This window comes from Lithobates pipiens, unplaced genomic scaffold (assembly GCF_037356315.1).
Source record: "Lithobates pipiens isolate NorthernLeopardFrog02 unplaced genomic scaffold, aLitPip1_a1.2 Scaffold_88, whole genome shotgun sequence".
In the NCBI taxonomy this organism is placed as follows: domain Eukaryota; kingdom Metazoa; phylum Chordata; class Amphibia; order Anura; family Ranidae; genus Lithobates; species Lithobates pipiens.
In genome coordinates this window covers 595753-622409 of record NW_027507912.1, presented here as the reverse complement: position 1 = coordinate 622409, position 26657 = coordinate 595753, and the positions used below count along the sequence as shown (strand labels likewise).

Below are 26657 nucleotides of genomic sequence, written 5' to 3'. Positions count from 1 at the left end.
CCCCGTTCTCCCCAGTGACACCAACGATGGGGCCCCGTTCTCCCCAGTGACACCAACGATGGGGCCCCGTTCTCCCCAGTGACACCTACGATGGGTAACCCTACTGTAAAGGAAAGATGTGTGTACTTGCCTCTTTGGAGGATACTCCAGTCTGGTCACATGATCTCCCCAGCAGGTTGTTTCAGTGAAGAGGAGAGAGCAATGACAATGACTGCAATGTCTGTACGATGACATCACCCAAAGACTTACTATCGATCATCTGTTGTCGGCTGTCCCTCCTCTGCACTGAAACCAGCACTAGGAGCCAATCACATGACTGGACCGGAGCGCCCTCAGGATAGATGGGTATATACGTCTGCCCTCTACAGGGGGGTAGCTAGAATAGGGATTAGAATGGGGTTGGAAGCAGGTTTAAGCATAGTATTTGACCGGACTTCCACTTTAAGTTTGATTTCCTGAAGAATAAAAATTCTACTTTTATATTAAATCCTTTTTTTTTTTTTTACTTTGAAGTCTTTTGAGAATTCATCGGATGAAGACGAGGAATCGGAACCATCCTCTCCAGAAAGGGAGCCAGATGAGGTATGTTGATTTTAATGTGAATCTTGCAAGTCATTTGCACTACTGGATAACCTCAACTCAAATCAGTTATCTTAAACTTCTATACATCTAACTGGTATTCTGCTTCATCCTTACCTTCAAAATGACTAGAAAATGACTTGGAACCCCAAAACATTTATATATTTTCTGTAAGCAGAGGCCATGGAGAATAAAATGGTGGCAGTTGCAATTTTTTATGGCGCACAATATTTCCGCAGCTGTTGGTCAAACACATAGTTAACCACTTTCAGACCGGACCATTTTGCTGGTCAAAGACCAGACCACTTTTTGCGATTCGGCACTGCGTCGCTTTAACTGACAATTGCGCGGTCGTGCGACGTGGCTCCCAAACAAAATTGATGTCCTTTTTTTCCCACAAATAGAGCTTTCTTTTGGTGGTATTTGATCACCCCTGCGGTTTTTATTTTTTGCGCTATAAACAAAAATAGAGCGACAATTTTGAAAAAAATGCATTATTTTTTTACTTTTTGTTATAATAACAATCCCCCAAAAATATATAAAAAAAACATTTTTTCCCTCAGTTTAGGCCGATACTTATTCTTCTACATATTTTTGGTAAAAAAAATCGCAATAAGCGATTATTGATTGGTTTGCGCAAAAGTTATAACGTTTACAAAATAGGGATAGTTTTATAGCATTTTTATTAATAATTTTTTATTATTTTTTTTTACTAGTAATGGCGGCGATCAGCGATTTTTATTGTGACTGCGACATTGTGGGGGACCCATCGGACATTTTTGACACATTTTTGGGACCATTGTCATTTATACAGTAATCACTGCTATATAAATGCAGTGATTCCTGTGTAAATGACACTGGCAGTGAAGGGGTTAACCAGGGGGTGGCAGTGTAGGGGTTAAGTGTTCCTAGGGGTGTGTTACTAACTGTGGGGGGGTTGGGCTTTCATTTAGTGAACACTGATCTCTGCTCCAATCACATGGAGCAGAGATCAGTGTCACTAGTTGCTAGGCAGAATGGAGAAATGCTGTTTACACGACATTTCCTCCATTCAGCCGTCCCGTGAGACGATCGCGGGGAGGCCCGCGGCGATCGAGTGCGCGGGTCCCGCGACCGGACTCACGGGGGTCCCGACCAGCGCGGGAGCATGCCGCCGCCGGCACGCTCCCGATGGCAGGGCGGTATTGAAGATTGGACGTACATGTACGCCAATATGCCTGCCCGTGCCATTCTGTCCACGTACATCGTCGTGCGCTGGTCGGGAAGTGGTTAAGCGGGTGTAAAAAAGAAACCAGTCTATCTAGTGCAACCAAAAAATAAATAAAAAATGTCATACATTCCCATATACACAATCTTATACCCACAGTTGATCCAGAGGAAGGAGAAAAACCTTAGTAAAGCACGATCCAATTTGCTACAGCAGGGGAAAAGATTCCTTCCTGATCCCAGAGAGGCAATCGGATTTTCCCTGGATCAACTTTACCTATAAATTTTAGTACCCAGTTATATTATGTACATTTAGGAAAGAATCAGATCTTTTTTTAAAGCAATCCACTGAGCTGGCCAGAACCACCTCAGGTCTATTCCACATTTTCACAGCTCTTACTGTAAAGAAACCTTTCCGTATTTGGAGATGCAATCTTTTTTCCCTAGGCGTAAAGAGTGCCCCCTTGTCCTCAGTGTTGACCGTAAAGTGAATAACTCAACACCAAGTTCACCATACCTTTATGTATTTGTACATGTTGATCATATCCCCCCCTTAAAGAGGAAGTAAACCCCTTCAAACCACTTTGACCTACAGGTAAGCCTAGATTAAGGCTTACCTGTAGGTCCAAGCAATATCTCCTAAACCTATATGGTTTAAGAGATATTTGCCCGAAAATGGGCACCGCTGTCTACGGCGCGCAGGCGCACTAAATGCGGCAAGTCCAAGAATGGATTTGCCTAATTTGTCGACTCCCGTGCGCATGCGCGGGAGTGACGTCATCGCGGCTTCGCCGAATGGCAGCGGCGGAGCTGCGAGACGCGACTCCCGTGCGCATGCGCGGGAGTGACGTCATCGCGGCTTCGCCGCTGTCATTGGTCGGAGCTGCGAGACGCCACCAGCAAGATGGATGCGGCGGACTACAGGGATCAGCGGCGACTTCGCTGGCTCCTGTGTCAGGTAAGTGACACATAATGAGCTACTATGCGATGCATAGTAGTCCATTATGCTTTACCTTTGCAGGGAAAAAAAGAGGAAGTAAACCCATCAGGGTTTACTTCCTCTTTAATCTCCACTTATCAAGAGGGAATAAATTCAGTTTCCTCATAGCTGAGTTCCTCCATGCCTCTTATCAGTTTGGTTATAACTTATCAGTTCCCTAATATATTTTTTTTGAGAACTGGTGCCCAAAACTGAACTGCATATTCCAGATGAGGTCTTACTAATGATGTGTATAGGGCAAAATGATCTCCCTCTCCCTCTCCCTCCCTCTCCCTCTCCCATACCTTTCTTAACCACTTACGGAGTGCCCGTTGTCGTTTTACGTCGCTACTTTGAAGAGGAATATCGTTATGGCAGAAGCTAGCTGCCATAACCCTGGTATCCTCCGGTCCTCTTCAAGATAAAAGTGGTCTCTGTGGAAGATTCGCCGCAAGATCACTATTATTGGCGGCGGGAGAGGGGGCCCCCCTCCCACTGCTGTCCTATACCCTCAGCCGCTTACCGGAGCCGCCGGCAGTGGGGGAAGCGATCATGTCTACTTCCTAGCTTGGTACAGGTAAGGGATCTTTTTTATTTTTTATTTTTTCAAACAACACTTTTTATTGCGTTTTAGTGTAAATATGACATGAGGTCTTTTTGACCCCAGATCTCATATTTAAGAGGTCCTGTCATTTTTTGTTTCTATTACAAGGGATGTAATAAAAGGTAAAATATATAAGATTTTAATGCACCCCATCCCGCTAAGCTCGCGTGCAGGAGCAAACGCAAACTTGAGTAGCGTCACATATGAAAACGGTGTTCAAACCACACATGTGAGGTATCGCTACGATCGGTAGAGTGAGCCCTAGACCTCCTGTGTAACGCAAAACATGCAACCTGTAGATTTTTTTTAAACGCCGCCTATGGAGATTTTTAAGGGTAAATGTTTGTCGCCATTCCGCGAGTGGGCGCAACTTTGAAGTGTGACATCTTGGGTATCAATTTACTCGGCGTAATATCATCTTTCACAATATAAAAAAATTGGGCTAACTTCACTGTTTTTTTTATTTTTTTCAATAAAAAAAAAAAAGTGAATTTTTTCCCCAAAAAAAAGTGTGCTTGTAAGACCGCTGCGCAAATATGGTGTGAAAAAATGTATTGTGTCATTTGCGACCGCCATTTTATTCTCTAGTGTGTATATGTATATAATGTTTTATGATTGTTCTAAATAAATTTTCTAGCAAAAAAAAAAGAAAAAAGATTTTAACTTGTAAACAGGTTTGAAAAATAGGCCCGGTCCTTAACCTCCCTAGCGGTAATCCCGAGTCTGGCTCGGGTTGGGATTTTCATTACAATAGCGGTAACCGCGAGCCAGACTCGGGTTTGCACCGCTCGATGCAGGGGAGGACACAGGGATCGTTACTTACCTTGTCCCCTGGATCCAGCGATGTCCGCCGCGCTGTGTGATCGAGCCGTCCTGCGCTCGATTCACAGTGCCGAATGCCGCCGAGCTCCGTTCCCTGCGACGTTACGACGCACGGGAGCGGAGAACGGCGGCAAATTCAAAAAAGTAAAAACACACAAAACACACACAGCACTGTAATCTTACAGATTACAGTGCTGTAGTAAAAAAATACACACCCCCTTTGTCCCTAGTGGTTTGTGAAGTGCCCTGCATGCACTTTTATATTATAAATACTGTTTTTTACTGCTTGGAATTTGGAGATTGTCCATAGCAACCAAAACATGTCCCTTTTTCAGTTTTTTTTGGATTTGATTACATTATTGAATAATTTTTATTATTCTTTATTATATTATAAACTTTATCATACCCGGGATGTCCGCTAGACTCTGGTTTGAAGAGATTTCAGAGCGTTATTCCTAAGAATTACAGGACTACAAAATAAAAGTCAGATTTCCATGCAAAATAATTGTACCGCTTTCAGCACCTTATTCCAGACTGAATCATACCGCCAGGGAGGTTACGTGATACAAGAAAGGACTTTGCTCGCTTTGGAAATCTGAGGCTGCAGAGAAAGGGACTGATGAATCTGTTCTCAGTCCCTTTCTCAAAAGTGAGACATCTGTTATTCCCTGATATTTCGCCAAAGCCCACCAATGGGGGTCGTAAAAAATGTAAATTGTAAAAAAAATGTATATATGTATTTATATATAATACATAAAACATACAGCGTGTGTGTGTGTGTGTGTATATGTATATATGTGTGTGTGTGTGTGTATGTATGTATGTATGTGTGTATGTATATATACACACACACACACACACACACACACACACACACACACACACACACACACACACACACACACACACGTGTGTGTATGTGTATATATATATATATATATGTATATATATATATATATATATATATATATATATATATATATATATATACATATACACACGCGCGCACACACACACAGGCTGTATGTTTTATGTATTATATATAAATACATATGTGTATATATGTATGTATGTGTGTATATATATATATATATATATATATATATATATATATATATATATATATATATATATATATATATATATATATATATATATATATATATATATATATATATAAAATTTTAATATAAAAGTTGGGGGTTCTGAGTAATTTTCTAGCAAAAAAATGATTTGTACATGTAGGAGAGGAGTGCCAGAATAGGCCCGGTATGGAAGTGGTTAAAGAAAAAACAAATAAAACCTTTACAATCCATTTAACCTCTTGGAGGGCAGGCCTTTGTGTTGAGCAGCCACATATTTGCCACATATTTGCTTGCAATAGTGCAAATACAGTTGTGCCAAGAGCAAGCTCCCAACACAGTTACCGACATCTAACAGATCATGTGACCGCTGTAACAGCCAATCACTGCGGTCACATGACCAAAATCCCCACCCTGCCTCCCAGCATTCTAAGCCCCTTAAAGGGCCGGCAGGTGCCAGCTCTAAGGGATTAAGGAAAACACAATAGTATAAATATTAAGGATGATAGTACTGGGTGTTTATCATTGCTGCTATACCATAATACATTAATACTTTTTTCTTTTCTTTTACTAGGAACTTAAAGAATTACTTCAAAGAATGTATGAGAGAGTAAATCCTCCAGGTCAACCAATACCTCCATGCTTCCAAGACGATCCAATACGGCTTAGACCTCCTTCACCATCTGACGAAAGCCCCTCGGGAGACACCCTCATCGGCAACAGTGACTGGTGTGTCTGCGGGAACTGCCGACCGATGCTGACAAATTATGAATCGGTGTGCTGCCACAACGTGGACAGTGCCGATCGGTTTATCACGGGTGAAATGCACTGCCTGACGGAGGCAGAAGAATTCCGTGAACGTTGCCTGAATGAACGAATCCTTCGGTACCTGCTTGAATGCGACAACATTACAACTAAAAAAGATTTTGATAATGATAGGAACCGGTGAGTACAAATTACATGCGTCCTAACAGTTTTTTTTCCCCCTTAAAGTGGATGTAAACTCACATATACCCAGTGACGTGACTATCCTCAAGCGATACACAGAGATTGAACAAATACTCCTACATAAGTTGCACCTGTTCATTTGCATCTTCTCTTCTTTGCATCTGTTCAAAGTGCATAATTTATACAGCTTGTCTGAGCTTTCAGAAAGCAAGGGCGGAGGGCTGAAGTTACACTCTGCAGAGCTCATGATTGGAGCACACAGGAACAGAGCTGAGACTGTCAATCACAGATGGTGTGTTGGAGTTACCTAAGCTCTCACCTTTTTACCTCTTGATGTCATGAAAACTTGTCAGAAGTAACTCATGCAGATAACAGAGGAAGCAGGCGGCAGAAAGAAATGACACTGGACTGAGACAAGTACATACTATAGAGGGATATGCTTTGTACGTATTTCATGTCTGAGGTTTACAACCACTTCCCTACCACCCGATTGCGATTTGACGTCCGCATAGTGGCTCAGTTATCCTGACTGGGCATCATGTGACATCCAGCAGGATAAGCCGCTCGTGCACGCTTGCAGGGGCACGCAGATCGGTGGTTTGGTGCCTCGCTCTGACAAACCGCATCTCCGATCTTGGTAAAGAGCCTATGACGTAGGCTCTCCTGACAGGGAGGGGTCTGCTCTGATAATCAGTGCATTGATGATCAGCACAGCCCCATCAGAGGTGCCCATTAGATTTGAATCAGTGCCCATGAGATGCCAGTCAGTGCCCATCAAAAGCGCCAGTCAGTGCCCATCAGATGCCAATCGGTGCCCATCAAAAACGTCAATCAGTACCCATCAGTTATGGAGAATTTTGGTCACTGTCGTTTTTTTTTTGCCATTTTACGAGCGTGCGCAATTTTAAGGCTTAATAATAATAATATTATTTAAGGTACTTCTAAAACGCCGTCCAATTTATGCAGCGCTTTACACATACATTGTACATTCACATTGGTCCCTACACTTAAGGAGCTTACACTCTAAGGTCCCTAACTCACATTCATATACTAGGGCCAATTTAGTCAGAAGCCAATTAATCTACCAGCGTGTCTTTGGACTAAGGCTTAATATGTTTGGGATCTGTTTACTTGACACAACCCAGTCTTTCATATTTTACCAAAAAATTGGGTACAATATTGTGTTTGTTCAAAAATTTGTTTTAGTGGGTTTTTTTTTCTTCTGAAAACAGATAAAACAACATTGTGCCACATAAAAAAAATTGCAACGTCCACCATTTTTATCAACAGGGTCTCTGCTTTCAGAAATGTTCTTTATCGTACATCATGGGACACAGAGCACCATAGTAATTACTAATAATTATTATTATTGTAATAATTGTATTTGGGTATAGTGTCGCACGACCACACAATTGTCAGTTAAAGTAACACAGTGCCGTATCATAAAAATTGGCCTTATCAGGAAGGGGGGGGGGGGGGTAAATCTTCTGGCGGTCAAGTAGTTAATAAAAAAAAAAATCTACTAGACAGGTAGAGCGAGCTTACCTTTAACCACTTGCCTATGGGGCAATTTTTTCGTTTTTTTGCACACGTTACTATATGCAAAATTTTTCTATAAATTACCGTAAACTCCCCAAAGAATAATAAGATTTTTTTAACGGCTTACCTGTAAAATCCTTTTCTTGGAGTACATCACGGGACACAGAGCACCATAGTAATTACTATGTGGTTATTTATAGGCCACCTTCAGGTGATGGACACTGGCACACCCTAAACAGGAAGTTGCCTCCCTATATAACCCCTCCCATACCAGGAACACCTCAGTTTTTTTGCCAGTGTCTAAGTTGTTGGTCACAAGTGAAGATGTGCTCTGAGGTGCTCCAGGAGGGATCCTTGCTGGATTTAAATAGCCTCCACAGACCAGATCCATCCAAAGTGCCATTGAGCCCAAGGTACCCGGGCCTTGTATACAAAGCACAAGGTTTTGCCTGTAACGCCTCTCTTTGCAGGACTGGACTCCGGGTCCCAGAGCTTTGGTCATGCTACATTGCCTACATTTTTTTATGGCAGGGTGCTATACGGGTCCAATGGAGTGGAACCCCGATTAAAAAGGGACCCGGGCCTTGAAGGTTTGTTAAATATAGCCCGCCGTGATGGGTGAAGGTTGAATTTGTTATTTCAGCAGAATCCTGCGGTGGTGATAAGGTAAGGGAAGAAGCCTAGGAACTATAAAAATCCATTCTTCTTTAGGGAAAAAAATTTTCATGCCTTAAATCTCCACTAGAGGGAGTATATGCATATACCTTAATCTGTTGTCTTCACTTCAGCTCAGTGTCGGTCTGTGTGGTTGCAGCAGCTTGCATGGGGATTCCTCACAAGGTAAGCGATTTGCCATGCTTTTTCCCCCCTGAAAGGACCAGGAGGGTTAGGGAATCAGCAACTGTTGTTTCCCCCTTGTAATACCCCCCTCCCCTGGAAGTCCAGAGATTCGCTGTGTTTTTCTCTTCCTGCTTGTGTCGTTGGGCTCCCCCCTTGTGTTGGGTCTGTGGACCCGAAGGCCACCCGCGGAGCATGCGGGAAAGTGTTTTTGAAAAACGAAAGGAGGGGGAGCGGGTTGACAGAGGGGGTGTGGCCTAGGAGCGGCGCAAAAGAAGTCCTGGGGCCAGAATCCTGCAAAGCAAAATTCTAAAGCCTCGTTATGAAGGGGTGCGCGTGCCCCCCCCCCCTCGCCAGGATGGGGGGAAGACCTCCGCAGTTCTCAGAAGTCTGGCAAGAGGAAATTCAGGACAGATGGGTTAGTTATCGCCACAGTAACTCTAGGGTACAAACCGTAATTTGGTGACTTTCCACCATCTCATTTTCTGAGGTCAAAAGTTCCAAAAGATCCAGGGAAAAAAAATCTCTGTTTCAGGCACTAGACCGATTAATGGCTCAGGGGGTGGTCATACAAATCCCCACAGAAGAGCAAGGTTTGAGGTTGTATTCGAACCTCTTTATGGTACCAAAACCGAATGGAGATGTCAGACCCATTCTAGATCTAAAAAATCTAAATCAGTTCCTGAAGAGCCACTCCTTTTGCATGGAGTCGATCAGGTCATTGGTTTTTATCCTACAAAGAGAAGAACTTCTGGCATCTATTGACATCGGGGATGCATATCTGCATGTTCCTATATTTCCTGCTCACCAAAGGTTTCTGCTGCTAGAGGTAGAACAGCAGCATTTCCAGTTTGTAGCCTTGCGCTTTGGACTAGCTACAGCACTCCGGGGTGTTTAAAAAAGCCCCGGCCCCACCTCTAGCCAGGTTAAGGGCAAAGGGCATGACTGTCTTACCGTACCTAGACGATCTATTGCTAATAGATCAGTCAGTGACTCGTTTGGATCAAAGCATGCACATTATAACCAGTTGCCTCTAAAAAGGCTGAATTACTTGGGGCTGATCATAGACACAGCACAGAAAAAGGTGTTCTTGCCTCAGGCAAAGATCAATTCCATAAGAGCTGGTGCGGATGGTCAGGTCGAAAGGAGATCCCTCCATTTGCCTTTGCATGAGGTTGTTAGGAAAGATGGTGGCTTCATTTGAAGCGGTTCCCTGTACCCAGTTCCATTTGAGACTGTTGTAAAACAGTATCCTGTCTGCTTGGAACAAAACGATTCAAGCTTTAGACTTGCCAATGTGGCTGTCCCCAAAGGTGTTCCAGAGCCTTCAGTTGGTTCTCGGTATCCAAGAATGGAACCGAAAAAGACTTGCCCATCAACATCCTTGAGATTCGGGCAGTGCTTCTGGCTCTGAAGCCCTGAACATTCAGGTTAAGGGATTGTCCTGTCAGGATCCAATCCGACAATGCCAGAGCTGTGGCTCAGAGAGTGGTGGACCATATTCTAGCTTGGGTGGAAAAGGATGTTCCTTGACTATCGGCAGTCTTCATTTCAGGAATAGAGAATTGGCAGACGGACTACGTGAGTCACCAGCAGTTGTTCCCAGGGGAGTGGTCCCTTCACCCCAAAATCTTTCTGGCTATATGCCAAAGATGGGGGATCCCAGACTTTTGGCATCCAGGTTCAGCATGTAGTTGGTCAACTTTATGTCAAGGACAAGGGATCCACTCGCATGCGAGACAGATGCGTGGTGATCCCATGGGGTCAGTTTTCACTAAGGTAGGTTTATTCCCTATTCAGTTGTTGCCATGGCTTCTTTGCAAGATCAAGCTGGAAAGAAAGCCGGTAATTATTGTAGCCCCAGCATGGCCCAGAAGGTCCTGGTATGCAGAAATCGTAAAGATGGCGGTGGAGGATCCATGGTCCCTTCCACTATGGCCAGACCTACTCTCACAGGGGCCAATAGTCCATCCTACCTTACAAACTCTAAGTTTGACGGTTTGGCTATTGAAGCCCACATTCTCAAGAGACGTAGTCTCTCTGGGTCAGTGATTTCTACTTTCATTAATGAAACCGGCTTCCAGAGTTTTATATATTATAGACACTGGAGGGCTTGTGTTTCCTGGGGTGAAGCCAAGGGTTGGCGCCCTCAGAAATATAACATAGGTAGAATTCTTGTTTTTTCTACAAGTACAAATGAAGCTGGCTTTGAGTACTATTAAGAGCCAAGTCTCTGCTTTTATTGGTCTTATTTCACAGACTGCTTGCTTCACATTATTTGGTGCTGGGTTTTTATACAAAGGGTAATGTGGCTTATTCTGCCAGTTAGACCACCCTTGGGACTTGAACTTTAGTTTTTTGTCGGTATTGCAAAACAGTCCTTTGAACCATTACAGCATACTCCCTTGGGCCTTCTGACAAGGGAAATAGTGTTTAGATTTGCTACACCCTCTACAAAAGGGTGTTGGAGTTGGCTACTCTATCCTGTAAAGAAGCCATATTTAACCACCTCAATACAGTGCAGTTACACCCCCTTCCTGACCAGACCAATTTTCAGCTTTCAGCGCTCTCACAGTTTGAATGACAATTACTCAGTCATCCAACACTGTATCCATATGAAACTTGTGTCCTTTTTTCCACACAAATACAGCTTTCTTTTTTTTTTTATATATTCTTTATTTTTATTTTTCGTACATTATTCACACGTCATTTTACAAATCTTGGGAGTGGAGTCGTACAGTGTATTACAGAGCTACAAACTTCTTACACCTCTCATCTTACATAGTACACTTAAAAAAAAAAAAAAAAAAAACCCCTCCTCCCTCCCCCCCCCCCGCGGGCAAAAAAAAAAAAAAACGGACGGAGCTGTGCCCGTGTCCTTCGCCCTCCTCCCCTGTTCCCTGCTCCTATTAATCAGACATGACAGTTCCCACTCTCTATGAATGTCAGCCATTGTTGCCATTTCCCTTGGATTTCACTTTCTGGCTCCTGGGTTTTATTGATCGAATCTTCAATCAATCTACTCTGCTCCACCCTCTTCACCCACTCTAGGATTGTCGGCCCCTGGGGATCTCCCCAATGGTTTGGTATTACGGCTTTGGCTGCATTCAAGAGATGAGGGATGAGGGTGGCTTTGTACTGCCTTACTCCCATGTCTGTATCGTGGAACAGGCAAGTCCATGGACATTTCCTAATCCTCTTTCCAGTTATCAAATATATATTTTCAATTATCTTATCCCAAAAGGGTCTTATTTTTGGGCAATCCCACCATATGTGTTTAAACGTGCCTTGTTCTTTACATTCCCTCCAACACATCAAATCCTCACCCCTTCTTAATTTCTGCATTCTTATGGGTGTCATATACCACCTCGCTATTAATTTATATGCCATTTCATATGTTCGTGAATCTTTCGCTAGTGCATATGTCATTTTTAAGATTTTTCTTCTGTGTTCATCATTTCTAAGTGTCCCCAGTTCCCCTTCCCATTTCCCTAAATATACAGGTAATTCCCCTTCTCCCTCACCTCTTAGTATTTTGTATAATTTAGATATCCTTTTCACTATGCTATGTGGATCCTTAAATAATTTTTCTAGTGGCCTTAACTCATTCATTCCTCGTAGGGGATATGGAAGCCCTTGTGTGAAGTGTGCTAATTGATTGTATCTCCATTTGTCTAAAGGTCTGTGTCCCCATTGTTGAGTGATTTCCCTATATGTTAGGATCCTATCCCCTTTCATCACCTCTCCCAGTGTTACTTCTACTTTCTGTGCCCATCTACTATAATACATCCGCTCTTCCATTCCTGGCAAAAAATATTTTGTGTCTAGTAGTGACATTAAGGGAGAATTACATGTCCAGTTATGTGACTTATTTATTTTGTCCCATGTTCTCAATATGTGCCTTGTGACTGTACTAGTACCTGTTCCTAGGTTCCTTGCTTGGGCTGGTATCCAAATCATTTTTGCTAAGTCTGTCCCACTTAATCTTGTTTCCAGCTCTGCCCAGCTCTTCCCCTCTAAGTTGTGTATCCAATCTACTATCCTAGATAATATTATGGCTTCATAATATTTTTTAAAATCTGGGAGACCCACTCCTCCTTTTTCCTTCTCCTTTACAAGGACCTTGTGTGCAATGCGCGGTTTTTTGAGGTGCCATATGAATGCAAGGACAAGAGATTTTAATTTTCTGAAAAAACTACTCGGGAGGACGATGGGGAGCATTTGAAATGTATATAATACCGTCGGCAGTATGAACATTTTTATTACGTTCACTCTGCCTATCCACGATATTCTTTTATGTTTCATATTTTCCATTTGAGATTTAATTTTATTAAGTAGAGGTATATAATTAGCTTCGTACAAATTCGTCTTTTTTACCGTTAATTTAATCCCTAGATAGCTCAGTTCCCCTCCACTCCATTTAAATGGTAGGCTTGCGGTTAAGTCTTTCTGAACTTCTTTGGATAGGTTCAAATTTAATATTTCTGATTTAGATAGATTGATTTTAAAATTAGATATTCGACCATATTGTTCCATTTCCTTCACTATCGCTGGTATTGATATTCTGGGGTGTGTCACATACAAAAGCAGGTCGTCCGCGAATGCAGAGACCTTATACTCTCTACCTCCCACTGCTATTCCCCGTATGTCCTGACTGCCCCGGATTGCTGCCAATAACGGCTCCAAGGCAATCACGAAGAGGATCGGGGACAGGGGGCATCCCTGTCTCGTCCCGTTGAATAATTCAAGGGGGCGAGACAGGGAGCCATTCACCTTGATCCTGGCTGTCGGTTTATTATACAATGCTTTTACCCTCTGCATCATTCTCTCACCCAGCCCCAAATGTTCTAGGGTCTCCTTTATAAACTCCCAATCTGCTCTGTCAAATGCCTTCTCGGCATCCACCGACAAGAGCAGCGTGGGAGTCTCTCTTCTAATTGCTTCCTGTATCAGCATTATTGACTTCAGAGAGTTATCCCTCCCCTCTCGTCCCCTGACAAATCCCACCTGGTCGGTATGGATCCACTCGGGGAGGAGTGTTTTCAATCGCTCAGCCAAAATTTTCGCATAGAGCTTTACATCTGTATTCAATAATGAAATCGGCCTGTAACTCTCCATCGCTGCTGGGTCCTTTCCTTCTTTCAAAATCAATGTGATGTGGGCGAGCAGGGCCTCTTCACGGAAAGTCCCCCCGTCCCCCACCTCATTGAAATAATCACAGAGCTTGGGTGCTAGAAAATTTTGAAATTTTTTATAATAAAAGATAGAGTAGCCATCCGGTCCGGGGCTTCCCCCCATAGCTGTTTCCTTAATTGCCCTTTCCACTTCCGTAACTGAGATAGGGGTCTCTAATTCCTGTAGATCATCACATGTCACTTTTAAGCATTTAAGCTTCTCTAGGTAATCCCTGATCGTTTCTTTCCTTTTCTCCTTTGCCTCCCTTCTTAGTAAATAAGGAGAGCTCTTTTAACCATTCTATTTAGGTAAAGAGAAAAAGAAACTTTGTTTTATATATTAGATAGGGATGAGCCGAACACCCCCTGGTTCGGTTCGCACCAGAACCTGCGAACGGATCTAAAGTTTGCACGAATGTTAGAACCCTATTAATTACAATGGACGCGAACGTTCGAAATCTAAAGTGATAATTATAACGGCCAATATGCATGTTATTGTCCTAAAAAGGGTTTGGGGACCAGGCTCCTGCCCCAGGGGACATGTATCAATGCAAAAAGAAGTTTTAAAAACTGATGTTTTTTCTGGAGCAGTCATTTTAATGATGCATAAAGTGAAAAAAAAGGTGAAATATTCCTTTAACCACCTCAATACAGTGCAGTTACACCCCCTTCCTGACCAGACCAATTTTCAGCTTTCAGCGCTCTCACAGTTTGAATGACAATTACTCAGTCATGCAACACTGTACCCATATGAAACTTGCGTCCTTTTTTCCCACACAAATAGAGCTTTCTTTTAGTGGTATTTAATCACTAGTGGGTTTTTTATTTTTTGTGCTATAAATAAAATAAAACGTAAATTTTGTGAAAAAAATGCCTTTTTCTTCGTTTCTGTCATATATTTTTGCTAATTAGTAATTTTTCTTCATAAATTTTGGCAAAAATGTATACTGCTACATATCTTTGGTAAAAATAACCCACATTAGTGTATATTATTTGGTCTTTGTGAAAGTTATAGAGTCTACAAACTATGGTGCCAATCACTGAAAATTTATCACTTCTGATCAGGCCTTCAGTACATCAGGTGTATCTCATTTCTTGAGACACTAACAAGTCAGGAAAGTACAAATACCCCCCAAATGACCCCTTTTTACAAAGTAGACATCCCAAGGTATTAAGTAAGTAGCATGGTGAGTTTTTTTAAGTTGTCATTTTTTCCCACAATTCTTTGCAAAATTAGGATTTTTTTTTTTTTTTACTAAATTGTCATATTATCAGGTTATTTCTCACACACAGCATATGCATACAACAAATTACACCCCAAAATACATTCTGCTACTCTTCCCGAGTATGGCGATACCACATGTGTGAGACTTTTACACAGCCTGGCCACATACAGAGCACCAACATTGATGTAGTACCTTCAGACGTTCTACGAGCAAAAATTACGCATCTCATTTCTCAACCACCTATTACACTTTTGAAGTCCCTGGAGCACCAGGACAATGGAATTGCCCATAAAATGACCCCATTTTGGAAAGCAAACACCCCAACGTATAATCTGTGAGGCATAATGAGTCTTTTGAATGGTTAATTTTTTTCCAGAAGTTTTTGGAATATGTGGAAAAAATTAAAACGCATTTTTTTTTTTTTTACACAAAATTGTCAATTTATAAGATATTTCTAACACATAGCATGTATATAGCAAAAATTACACCCCAAAATACATTCTGCTACTCTTCCCGAGTACGGCGATACCACGTGTGTGAGACTTTTACACAGCCTGGCCACATAGAGAGGCCGAACATTGAAGTAGTACGTTCAGGCGTTCTAGGAGCATAAATGACACATCTCATTTCATTCCTACCCATCACACTTTTAAAGGTCCTGGAGCACCAGGACAGTGAAATTACCCACAAAATGACCCCATTTTGGAAAGCAAACACCCCAACGTATATTCTATGAGACATGGGCTGCAAATAGGTACTCGGGTACTCTGATGGGCTGGAGATAGGTACTCGGGTACTCTGATGGCCTGGTGACAGGTACTCGAGTACTCTGATGGCCTGGTGACATGTACTCGGGCACTCTGATGGCCTGGTGACATGTACTCGGGCACTCTGATGGCCTGGTGACAGGTACTCGGGCACTCTGATGGCCTGGTGACAGGTACTCGGGCACTCTGATGGCCTGGTGACAGGTACTCGGGCACTCTGATGGCCTGGTGACAGGTACTCGGGCACTCTGATGGCCTGGTGACAGGTACTCGGGCACTCTGATGGCCTGGTGACAGGTACTCGGGCACTCTGATGGCCTGGTGACAGGTACTCGGGTACTCTGATGGCCTGGTGACAAGTACTCAGGTACTCTGATGGCCTTGTGACAGGTACTCTGATGGTTTGGTGACTGGTATTTGGGTACTCTGAAGGGCGGTGACAGGTACTCATATGGACTGGAACAGGTACTCGGGTACTCAGATGGGCTGTGACAGGTACTCGGGTACCCTGATGGACCGTGACAGGTACTCGGGTACCCTGATGGGCCGTGACAGGTACTCGGGTACCCTGATGGCCCGTGACAGGTACTCGGGTACCCTGATGGCCCGTGACAGGTACTAGGGTACCCTGATGGGCCGTGACAGGTACTCGGGTACTCTGATGTGCCGTGACAGGTACTCGGGTACTCTGATGGGCCGTGACAGGTACTCGGGTACTCTGATGGGCTGGGACAGGTACTCGGGTACTCTGATGGGCTGGGACAGGTACTCGGGTACTCTGATGGGCTCGGACAGGTACTCGGGTACTCTGATGGGCTGGGACAGGTACTCGGGTACTCTGATGGGCTGGGACAGGTACTCGGGTACTCTGATGGGCTGGGACAGGTACTCGGGTACTCTGATGGGCTGGGACAGGTACTCGGGTACTCTGATGGGCTGGGACAGGTACTCGGGTACTCTGATGGGCTGGGACAGGTACTCAAATACTCTGATGGACTGTGACAGGTACTCTGATGGACTGTGATTGACAGGTACTATGAGGGGTGGTGACAGGTCCTCTTTATTGGGGGGGGCGATCAGTATGATTGGTGTACACTGTATGCGGTAGCGAGATGTTACCGCAATCTCCTCCTCACACACGATCGGTGTGTGAGGAGGAGAACCCGGTAACATCCCGTTACCGCAGTTTGTTTACATTTTAGTGATTGACTGTGAAAAGATCACAGCCGATCACGTGGGTAAACAGCCGGCCAATGGCTGTTTACCAGCGTCAGTGACGAGCAGTGTTCCCGGGGAACACGCCGCCACCGACATGCACGCGCAGCGTGCTCGCGATCGCACGCATGCGCCGTGCACGTTCGGGGTGTGACCATCTGTGATCGGCCGTGACTTCATCACGGCCGATCACGTGGTAAACAGCCATAACGAATGGCTGTTCACCCCCTTCGGTGGCGAGCGGTGTCCCAGTGACACGCCGCCACCGAAGAAACAGGGATGCGCGCGCACGATCGCGCGCATTCCCTGTTTAAACGGGAGGCCGTCATATGACGGCCTCCCGCCACAATAGGTGCGCCGCCTGGCCGTCATTTGACGGCCGGCGGTCGGCATCTAGTTAATTAAGGTGGTTTTAGGTTTCCCCCTAAACCAAGATGTTGCCCTACCATAGTTTTTTTTTTTTTTTTTTTTCAAAACCAGGGTCTAAGGTAGAGAACTCATTACATTGTCTTGATGTAGTGAGAGCAGTCAAGGTCTATTTAAAGACGACTGCTCAGGACTGAAAGACTGATGTATAATTATGCTGCCAGAAGGTCCTAGGAAGGGACAGACAGCGTCAAAATCCACTATTGCCAAGTGGATTTGGCAATTTATAATTCAGGCCTAATGGTTATAAGGTAAGATTTCACCTTTTTCATGTCAAAGTGCACTCTACTAGAGCGGTTATTGCTTCTGGGGCAGTGCATCACAAGCCTCCATGGCCGCAACTTGGTCTGCAGTCCATACATTCACCAGATTTTATCAAGTTGATGTAAAAAAGGGCATGAACATATTGCCTTTGGGCGCAGTGTGCTGTAGGCAGCAGTATAGATCGTCAAGTCTGTTGGCGCCCTACGGGTTGTCTCCCTCCCCTCAAATAGCATTGCTATGGGATGTCCCACATAGTAATTACTATGGTGCTCTGTGTCCCGTGATGTACGATAAAGAAAATAGGCTTTTTATTACAGCTTACATGTAGAAATCCTTTTCTTGGAGTACATCACAGGACACAGAGGTCCCACCCCTCTTCTTCTGGGGTATATGTATATTGCTTTGCTACAAAAATTGAGGTGTTCCTGATATGGGAGGGGTTATATAGGGACGCAACTTCGTGTTTAGGGTGTGCCAGTGTCCATCACCTGAAGGTGGCCTACAGTATAACCACATAGTATTTACTATGGTGCTCTGTGTCCCGTGATGCACTCCAAGAAAAGGATTTTACAGGTAAGCTGTTCTAAAAATCCTTTTATTCTTTGGGTAGTTTACGGTAATTTATAGCAAAATTTTGCATATAGTAACGTATGAAAAAATTGCCTCGTAGGCAAGTGGTTGAAGGTAAGCACCCTCTACCTGTCTAGATTTTATTTTATTTTTTTATTAACCACTTAAAATCCAGAAGAATTACCCCTCCCCCCCCCCCCTTCCCCCCGTCCTGATCAGGCCATTTTTTATGATATGGCACTGCGTTACTTTAACTGACAATTGCGTTGTCGTGGACACTGTACCCAAATTATAATTATGTCTTTTTTTTTCTCCCACTGATAGAGCTTTCTTTTGGTGGTATTTGATCACCTCATTTTTTATTTTTTGCGCTATAGACAAAAATAACCCAACAATTTGGAAAAAAAAAACCTTTTTCTAATTTCTGCTGTAAAACATATCAAATACAAAAATGTAAAAAAAATCGAATGCCTTCATAAATTTAGGCCAATCTGTATTCTGCTACATATTTTTCGTAAACAAAATCCCTATAAGCCTAAATTGATTGGTTTGCATAAAAGTTATAGTGTCTACAAACTATGGGATATTTTTATTTGTTAATTTTTTTACTAGTACTAGTGTACTACTTATAGGGAGAATGTGATATATCGTGGCAAACAAATCGGACACCTGACATTTTTGGGAGACCAGTGACACTAATACAGTGATCAGTGCTAAATATATATACTGTCACTGTACTAATGACACTGGCTGGGAAAGGGGGTTACATCAGGGGCAATCAAAAGGTTAACTGTGTGCTTAGCCAGTGTTTTTGTACTGTGCAGGAGGTGCTTTTATTAGGGGAAGACCTGGATCCATGTACATGCTTTGCAGAGACACAGAATCCATCCCTTCCCTCCTGTCAGAACAGCAGTATGCCTTGTTTACATAGGTAGACCACCATTCTGTCTCTGCCTGATGATCGGCGGGTGCCGGAGCACATCAAGTCCTTGGTACCTGCTGTTCAGCTCCTGCTGTATGTATTCACAGTGGGAGCGAGCCGCCGGTGGCACGTGATCCGTCGCAGAGGTGCCGCCCTGTAGCAGTAGAACTTCTTTAGGGTGAACCTTAAGTTGTTAAGGTCGGTCACCCTTTTAGGGACTGACTTACAAAGAGGCTTTCATTGATTCACCCACTTCCCGTGCATAGGATGCACCTGTACATCCTGGGATGGGAAGGCTGATGGTCGGTGAGATATCTCTTCACTGTAAAAGTAATCCTAGTAGCTATAGAGCTGCTGGACTACTTTTACAGGTGGTGGAAGGGGGCGCCCTCGCATGGTACAGCCCAGTAAGAATGCAGCCAGCGGCATCTGCTTCCTGGGACACTGAGAGGAATTGATATTGTTCCTCATGCTGAGTGATGCCAGAAACTGGAAGCAACGAGAATTTAATTGATTCCAATTTTCGGTTTATTGCTGGCTTGTGAAAGCATCTGATCAAACCAATCTCCATTTGATCTGGTGCTTTGGGGGCAAAGGGGGGGTGGGGGGGGTCTAATAGACCCCTGATGTCTCCATAAAGAGGACCCATACTATCACAAGGGATGATGTTCATTCCTTGTGATAGCAACAGTGATAAAAAGTAAAATAAAATTAGATACAGTGTAGACATGTGCAATTCGTTTTGTTCCGAATTCGTTTTTCAACTAAATTCGACAAATTCATTAATTGGGAAATATTCGAATTAACAAATATTTTCCAAAACAAAAATTAGAAAATTAGAAAATAAGAATGAAAATCCCAAAACCTAAAAATTTGAAAATCCAAAATAATAACTAATAATAACTTTTACTATTAATTTGTAGGTATTAGAATTTCCTTTCATATTTGGCGGTTTGTAAACATAAAGAATCCGAATTTATCAGACGTTATGAATTATGCCGCATCTAACCAAATGGAACGTAACAAATTAACCACTTGCCAACCGCTGTCAGCACATATACGTCCGCAGAATGGCATGGCTGGGCAAAGTAACGTATCCATGCGTTACTTTGCATTTCCCACCGTGCCAACGCGCCACAAACTCCGTGACCGTGCCCGCAGGACCCGCGGACTCGATCGCCGTGGGGATACCCGCGATCGTATCACGGAGCTGAATAACGGGGACATGCCCATGTAAACACAGCATCTCCCCGTTCTGCCTAGTGACAGGACACTGATCGTCTGCTCCCTTTCATCGGAACAGCGATCAGTGTTGTGCCACTGCTAGCCCATCTCCCAGACAGTTAGAAACACTCCCCCAGGACACACTTAACCCCTCCCCCTAGTGGTTAACACCTTCACTGCCTGTGACATTTTTACAGTAATCAATGCAATTTTATAGCATTGATCGCTGTATTAATGCCAATGGCCCCAAAAATGTGTCAAAACTGTCAGATGTGTCCTCCATAATGTTGCAGTCATGATAAAAAAAAATCGATGATCCCCGGCATTACTAGTACAAAAAAAAATGAATAAAAATGCCATAAAATTATCCCCCATTTTGTAGACGCTATAACTTTTGTGCAAACCAATCAATAAACGCTTATTGCCATTTATTTATTTTTTTCTAAACAAAAACATGTAGAAGAATACGTATCAGCCTAAACTATTTTTTTAGATATTTTGGGGGATATTTATTAGAAAAAAGTAAAAAATAATGCGTTTTTATTTTTTTCTAAATTGTTACTTTTTTTTGTTTGTTTATAGCGTAAAAAATAAAAACCGCAGGGGTGATCAAATAGCACCAAAAGAAAGCTCTATTTGTGGGGAAAAAAAGGACGTCAATTTTGTTTGGGAGCCACGTCACACGACCGCGCAATTGTCAGTTAAAGAGATGCAGTGCCGAATCGCAAAAAAGTGCTCTGCTCAGGAAGGGGGTAAATCTTTCCGGGGCTGAAGTGGTTAATGATAATAATAATAAAAAGGTTTTATTGTTACTATTTATTTATTATTAATTTGTTATATTCCATTCATTTAGATGGGGCATTCGTTATTTTGGATCATTTGTAACTTCCGATAAATTCGTATGCGTTACGTTCACTAACAGCCAAATTTGAAAGGAAATTCCAATACTTATAATTTAATAGTTATTATTAGTTTATGCAAATTTTGGGATTTTTGAATACCGCATCTAATGGAACATAACGAATTCAACATTTTCCAAAGTTACAAATTTATGCAAAATAGTTTTTTTTTATTTTTTTATTTTTTTTTTATTTCGATAATAGAGATAAAAAAAAAAAAAAAACAACGAATGAAACAGAAACAAACACATTTTTCGGCAGCGCACATGTCTAGTACAGTGTAAATTTTTATTATTCAGGCTGGATTCACACAGGAGCGGTGTGGGAAACCGCATGTGAATCGGATAGGAATCGCACCATACTCCTGTTCCAATTGTATGCGATTCTTTGCAGTGCGATTCGAGCCCATTCATTTTGTATGGTCTCAGATCGTTCCGCAAAGGTATCGGTGAATACTTGACGGAAAATATCTGTACTCGCTGGTAATAAAAACGGCATCGGGTCAACCGTACTTATTTTACATCTAACAGTTTTAATTGCAGGCAGTTATTTAGCCACCTTGCGCTTCAAGTGCAAAATTTAAACCTCAGCCACATGTAGGGTGCAATGATTTTTCTCTGTATTGAGATGAGAACAACAGCAAGGCACCCTTATTGCTGTCAAATCTGTACTTGACCCCACACAATGCTTGCTCTGAATGTGAGAGGTTCTCTTATTCACCAATAGGAAGCCTGACTTTGGGACAGACTTGCTTTAATTACAGGAGCTGAAAATCGATTGATTTTTATTTATTTTTTTCCTTTTTCCAGGTGCCTGCGGAAAGCCGCTTTCCGGTCCTACACTCGGATGATTCATGGATTTTGGGGGAAGAAGAAAAGAATCCCAGTGCCATCTTGTGTTGTATGGGCTGTCCGAAACGCCTTCCCAGACCCAGATGGGCGTTACATAGAAGTGGGCCTGTGGCCGAGTGATTATATAGCCAGTGATATGGCGTTGTACATGTATTAGTCCTGACCTTTTAGTTATGTTGATGCGTTCTTACCCTCAAACGTTATGCTGTTTTATGCAATTAAGATTCTATTTTTGTTTCCATGGTTTCTACTATTCAATAAAGATGTTTAAAATTAATATATGGCTTATTTGTAGAGCTAGCCAAATACTTTACAATCTGCTTTTACTGCTTGCTGACCACCCTATAGCAGTTTTACAGCAGCCGCTGTGTGCAAGATCACATATGTGTACGGGATCCTGCGCTGCCAGGTAGCAGACGCCAATGTGTGCCGCTGGCAGCTCACAATGTCTGCTGGCACCTGCTGGTCAAGCTGCAGAGACAAAACGGCGATCTGCCTATGTAAAAAAGAGGTCGACCGATATGGGCTTTTCTCTGGCCGATGCCAATATTTAGAAATCGCGGCGACCGATATACGAGCTATGAGTAAGCACTGATTACGGGGCGAAACGCGTCAACATTTTCCTGTACCCTGTTATTCTTTTTCTGTGGATTTTTTTATTTTGTTTTGATGTGACCCACGTTGTTTCAATTAAAGATGGGATTTCAAGTCTTTTTCCAGTGTGCGGCTATCCAGAGTTTTGTCCTGCTTGTTTGCTCATGGCCGATATATGATGCCGTTTTTTTTTGGGCCAATATGTTAGGGCGATTTTTTTTTTCCTTCATCTCATAAACTCTAACAGTTAGACACCTTTCACACTGGGGCATTTTTCAGGCACTTTTGGGCTAAAAATAGTGCCTGCAAAACGGCTCCCCTGCAGTCTGTGTGAATTTCACACTGAGGCGATGCGCTGGCAGGACGTTAAAATAAAGTCCTGCAAGCAGCATCTTTGGAGTCGTGTATAACGCTCCTCCACCACTCCTGCCCATTGAAATTAATGGGCACTGCTGCAAAGCGCCTGCAATGTGATTTGGCAGCGGCGCTTCACGGGCGCATTTAACCCCTTCCTCAGCCACTAGCTGGGTTATAAGTGCCCCGCTAGCAGCCGAATAGCGCCGCTAAAATTACGGTAAAGCGCCTCTAAAGCTAGCAGCGTTTTACCGTCAATGCCTGCCCACTCCAAAGCAGCTTTATACAGAAATACATTACAATAAGTAATACAGAAAATTTCTTACATTTAAACATTTATTAAACAAAACAAACCTCCAATCAGTTAACTTGTATGTATAATTTAGATAAAAAGAAAAAAAAAACTATATATTAAATACACAAAAACAGGTAATCAAAACTTTTGGAAGAAAAAAATGGGCTAATTTTACTGTTTTTTTATTTTATTTATTTATTTATTTATTTTTAAATCATTAGTGTATTTTTTCCCAAAAAATTGCATTGACTGTTGCGCAAATAGCATGTGACATAAAATATTGCAACAACTGCTATTTTATTCCCTAGGGTCTCTGCTAAAAAAAATATAGAAAAAAAAAACTGTAATGCCGCGTACACACGATCATACTATCTGGCGGACTTAGTTTGGCGGACAAACCACCGGAAAGTCCACCGGACTTTCCAAACGAGCGGACCTACCCACACACAACCGGACTATGGTGGGGGCCACCGGAATTTTGAAATGAACGGACTTTCCCGCACACGGAGAAAAGTCCATTAATTTTGAATGTGGCTCCAGGTAGCCGGGACGGCGGCGTAGGTAGGTGCCGACATTGACCTCCTGCGCTAGTCCCGTCTACCTGGAGCCGCGTTCCAGCGGACTAGCACACAGATGGCCGGATTGTCTGCCGGACTCGCAGTCTGGTGAAAATTTTTGAGTCAAAACTACTTTCTAAGTCCGCCAGACTTTTGGGGAAAAAAAGTCAGCTGGAGCCCACACATGGGCGGATTGTCCGCCGGATAGTCTGATCGTGTGTAGGCGGCATTAGAGTCTGAAAAGGACTTGAGACAGAGGCAGAGCTTCACCTTCCAGCAGGACAATGACCCTAAACATACAGCCACAGCTACAATGGAATGGTTTAGATCAAAGCATATTCATGTGTTAGAATGGCCTGGGTCAAAGTCCAGACCTTAATCTAATTGAGAATCTGTGGCAAGACTTGAAAATTGCTGTTCACAGACGCTCTCCATCCAATCTGATAGAGCTTGAGCTATTTTTCAATGAAAAATGGGGAAAAAATTCACTCTCTAGATGTGCAAAGCTGGTAGAGACATCCCCAAAAAGACTTGCAGCTGTAATTGAAACAAAAGGTGGTTCTACAAAGTATTGACTCAGGGGGGGCTGAATACAAATACACGCCACACTTTTCACATTTTTATTTGTAAAACATTTTGAAAACCATTTATAATTTTCCTTCCACTTCGCAATTATATGCCACTTTGTGTTGGTCTATAACAAAATACCAATAAAATACATTTATATTTTTGGTTGTAACATGAAAAAATGTGGAAAATTTCAAGGGGTATGAATACTTTTTTTTCAAGGCACCGTATATTACTGTAGTTTGAGCAATGTGGGAGATACAAGTACAGTGAATGGATAGAATGTTGTGGAAGCCTCCATATTTCTGCCCTCACCTTTCCTTTAACCACTTGAAGTCTGCGCTATAGCCGAATGACGGCTACAGCGCGGACCTGAATTTCCAGGAGGCCGTCATATGACGTCATATGACGTCCTCCCCTTTGCGCACGCCCTGACTTGAGTGATCACAGATCCGAGTAAAGGGCCGATCCTGGCCCCTTACCACGTGATCAGCTGTCAGTCAATTACAGCTGATCACGTATGTAAACAAAAGCTCAGTAATTGTTTTTTTTTTTTCTCTGATAGCTGATAGCGCGAGGAGAAAAAAAGCAGATCACCGGCTTATGCGCAAGGGACATCGGTCCCAAAGAGGAAGGAGGCACATCTGCCTCATATGTGCACGCCATTGCCCACCAGTGCCACCTATCAATGCCCACCAGTGATGCCAATTTTGTGCGAAAAAAATTTAATTTGGGTACAGTGTTGTATGACCGCGCAATTGTCATTCAAAGTGCGACACCGCTGGCAATTTGTCTGGACAGGAGGCGGGGTTTAAAGCGGAAGTAAACCCTCATGGGTTTACTTCCTCTTTCATTCCCTGCAAAGGCAAAGCATAATGGACTACTATGCATCGCATAGTAGTCCATTATGTGTCACTTACCTGGCACAGGAGCCAGCGATGTCACCGCTGTCCCCTGTAGTCCGGCACATCCATCTTCTCGGTGGGGTCTCGCTGCTCCGCCGCTGTCATCCGGCGAAGCCGTGATGACGTCACTCCCGTGCATGCGCACGGGAGCCGACACGCGCGGCATCTTCGTTGTTGGCGGTGCCGCGCTCAGTGCGCCTGCGTGCCGTAGATGCGCGGTGCCTGTCTTTCGGCAAATATCTCCTAAATCGTGTAGGTTTGGAAGATATTTCTTGGACCTACAGGTAAGCCTTAATCTAGGCTTACCTGTAGGTCAAAGTGTGTTGTAAGGGTTTACAACCACTTTAAGTGCCCAGTAAGTAAGTGGTTAAGAGAAACCGACTGGACATGGACACAACAGTAAAAAACGGCCCCAATTGACCTAGACTGTGCAAAAAAAAAAGCCAAAATAAAAATATCAATGAAATTCCCCCAAACATTTGGATTGGAAATAATTAGCAGATCAGGAGATAATAAGACTCCTTATGTGGGGTTGATATTTGTCCTATTCAGGCAGGTAAATATTTCAACAAAGACATGTGATGTCAAATAAGTGATATTAACAAAGACATGACTTTCATGAGAAACTTCAGTGAAAACTGTTCTTAAAGTAACTTGCAACCCTTATTACATAAAATAATCCTTTCCTTTGTAGGGTAGACCTCCACTGAAATTCTACTGTCTGTAACCTCAAGCTTTCTTAATCTTCGGTTTTATTTATATCATAAATGGTGGCAAGGCTCCTCATATGTTGGAAAGCTGGTGCAGATATGACAGTCAAGATGCTGCTGGACACATAGCATTAAAGTGTTTGTAAACCCTTACAAACTACTTTGACCTACAGGTAAGCCTAGATTAAGGCTTACCTGTAGGTCCAAGAAATATCTCCTAAACCTACACGGTTTAGGAGATATTTGCAAAAAGACAGCCACCACTGTGCACCGTAGACAGCGGCGCACAGGAGCACTGGGCAGGCCGCAGATCACTGCGATATGCCGCTCGTGTCGGATCCCGTGCGCATGTGCGGGAGTGACGTCATCGCTGCTCCGGCGAATCACAGCGCCGGAGCAGCGATACCCGAAAGTCACTCCTGGATACATGGCAGCGGCGAACATGAAGACGGAGGACCGCTTCGGGGGCTTAGTTCTCAGGTAAGTTATTCATAATGAGCTAGTATGCTATGCATACTAGCTCATTATGCCTTTGCCTTGC

At 43.1% G+C, this 26657-nt stretch overlaps 1 protein-coding gene across 4 annotated transcripts in view; it reads left to right on the top strand.

Annotated features, from left to right (window-relative positions):
• Positions 1–22411, top strand: part of LOC143973629 (uncharacterized) — a 59771-nt gene extending 37360 nt beyond the window's left edge. For all 4 annotated transcript variants that reach the window (XM_077474487.1, XM_077474486.1, XM_077474489.1 and 1 more), the window contains 3 exons: positions 514–582; positions 5847–6217; positions 22093–22411. In XM_077474487.1, coding sequence (XP_077330613.1) covers positions 514–582; positions 5847–6217; positions 22093–22291 — 639 coding nt within the window. In that variant the 3' untranslated portion in view covers positions 22292–22411. The remainder of the gene's footprint in view (positions 1–513; positions 583–5846; positions 6218–22092) is intronic.
• Positions 22412–26657: the final 4246 nt, after the last annotated feature.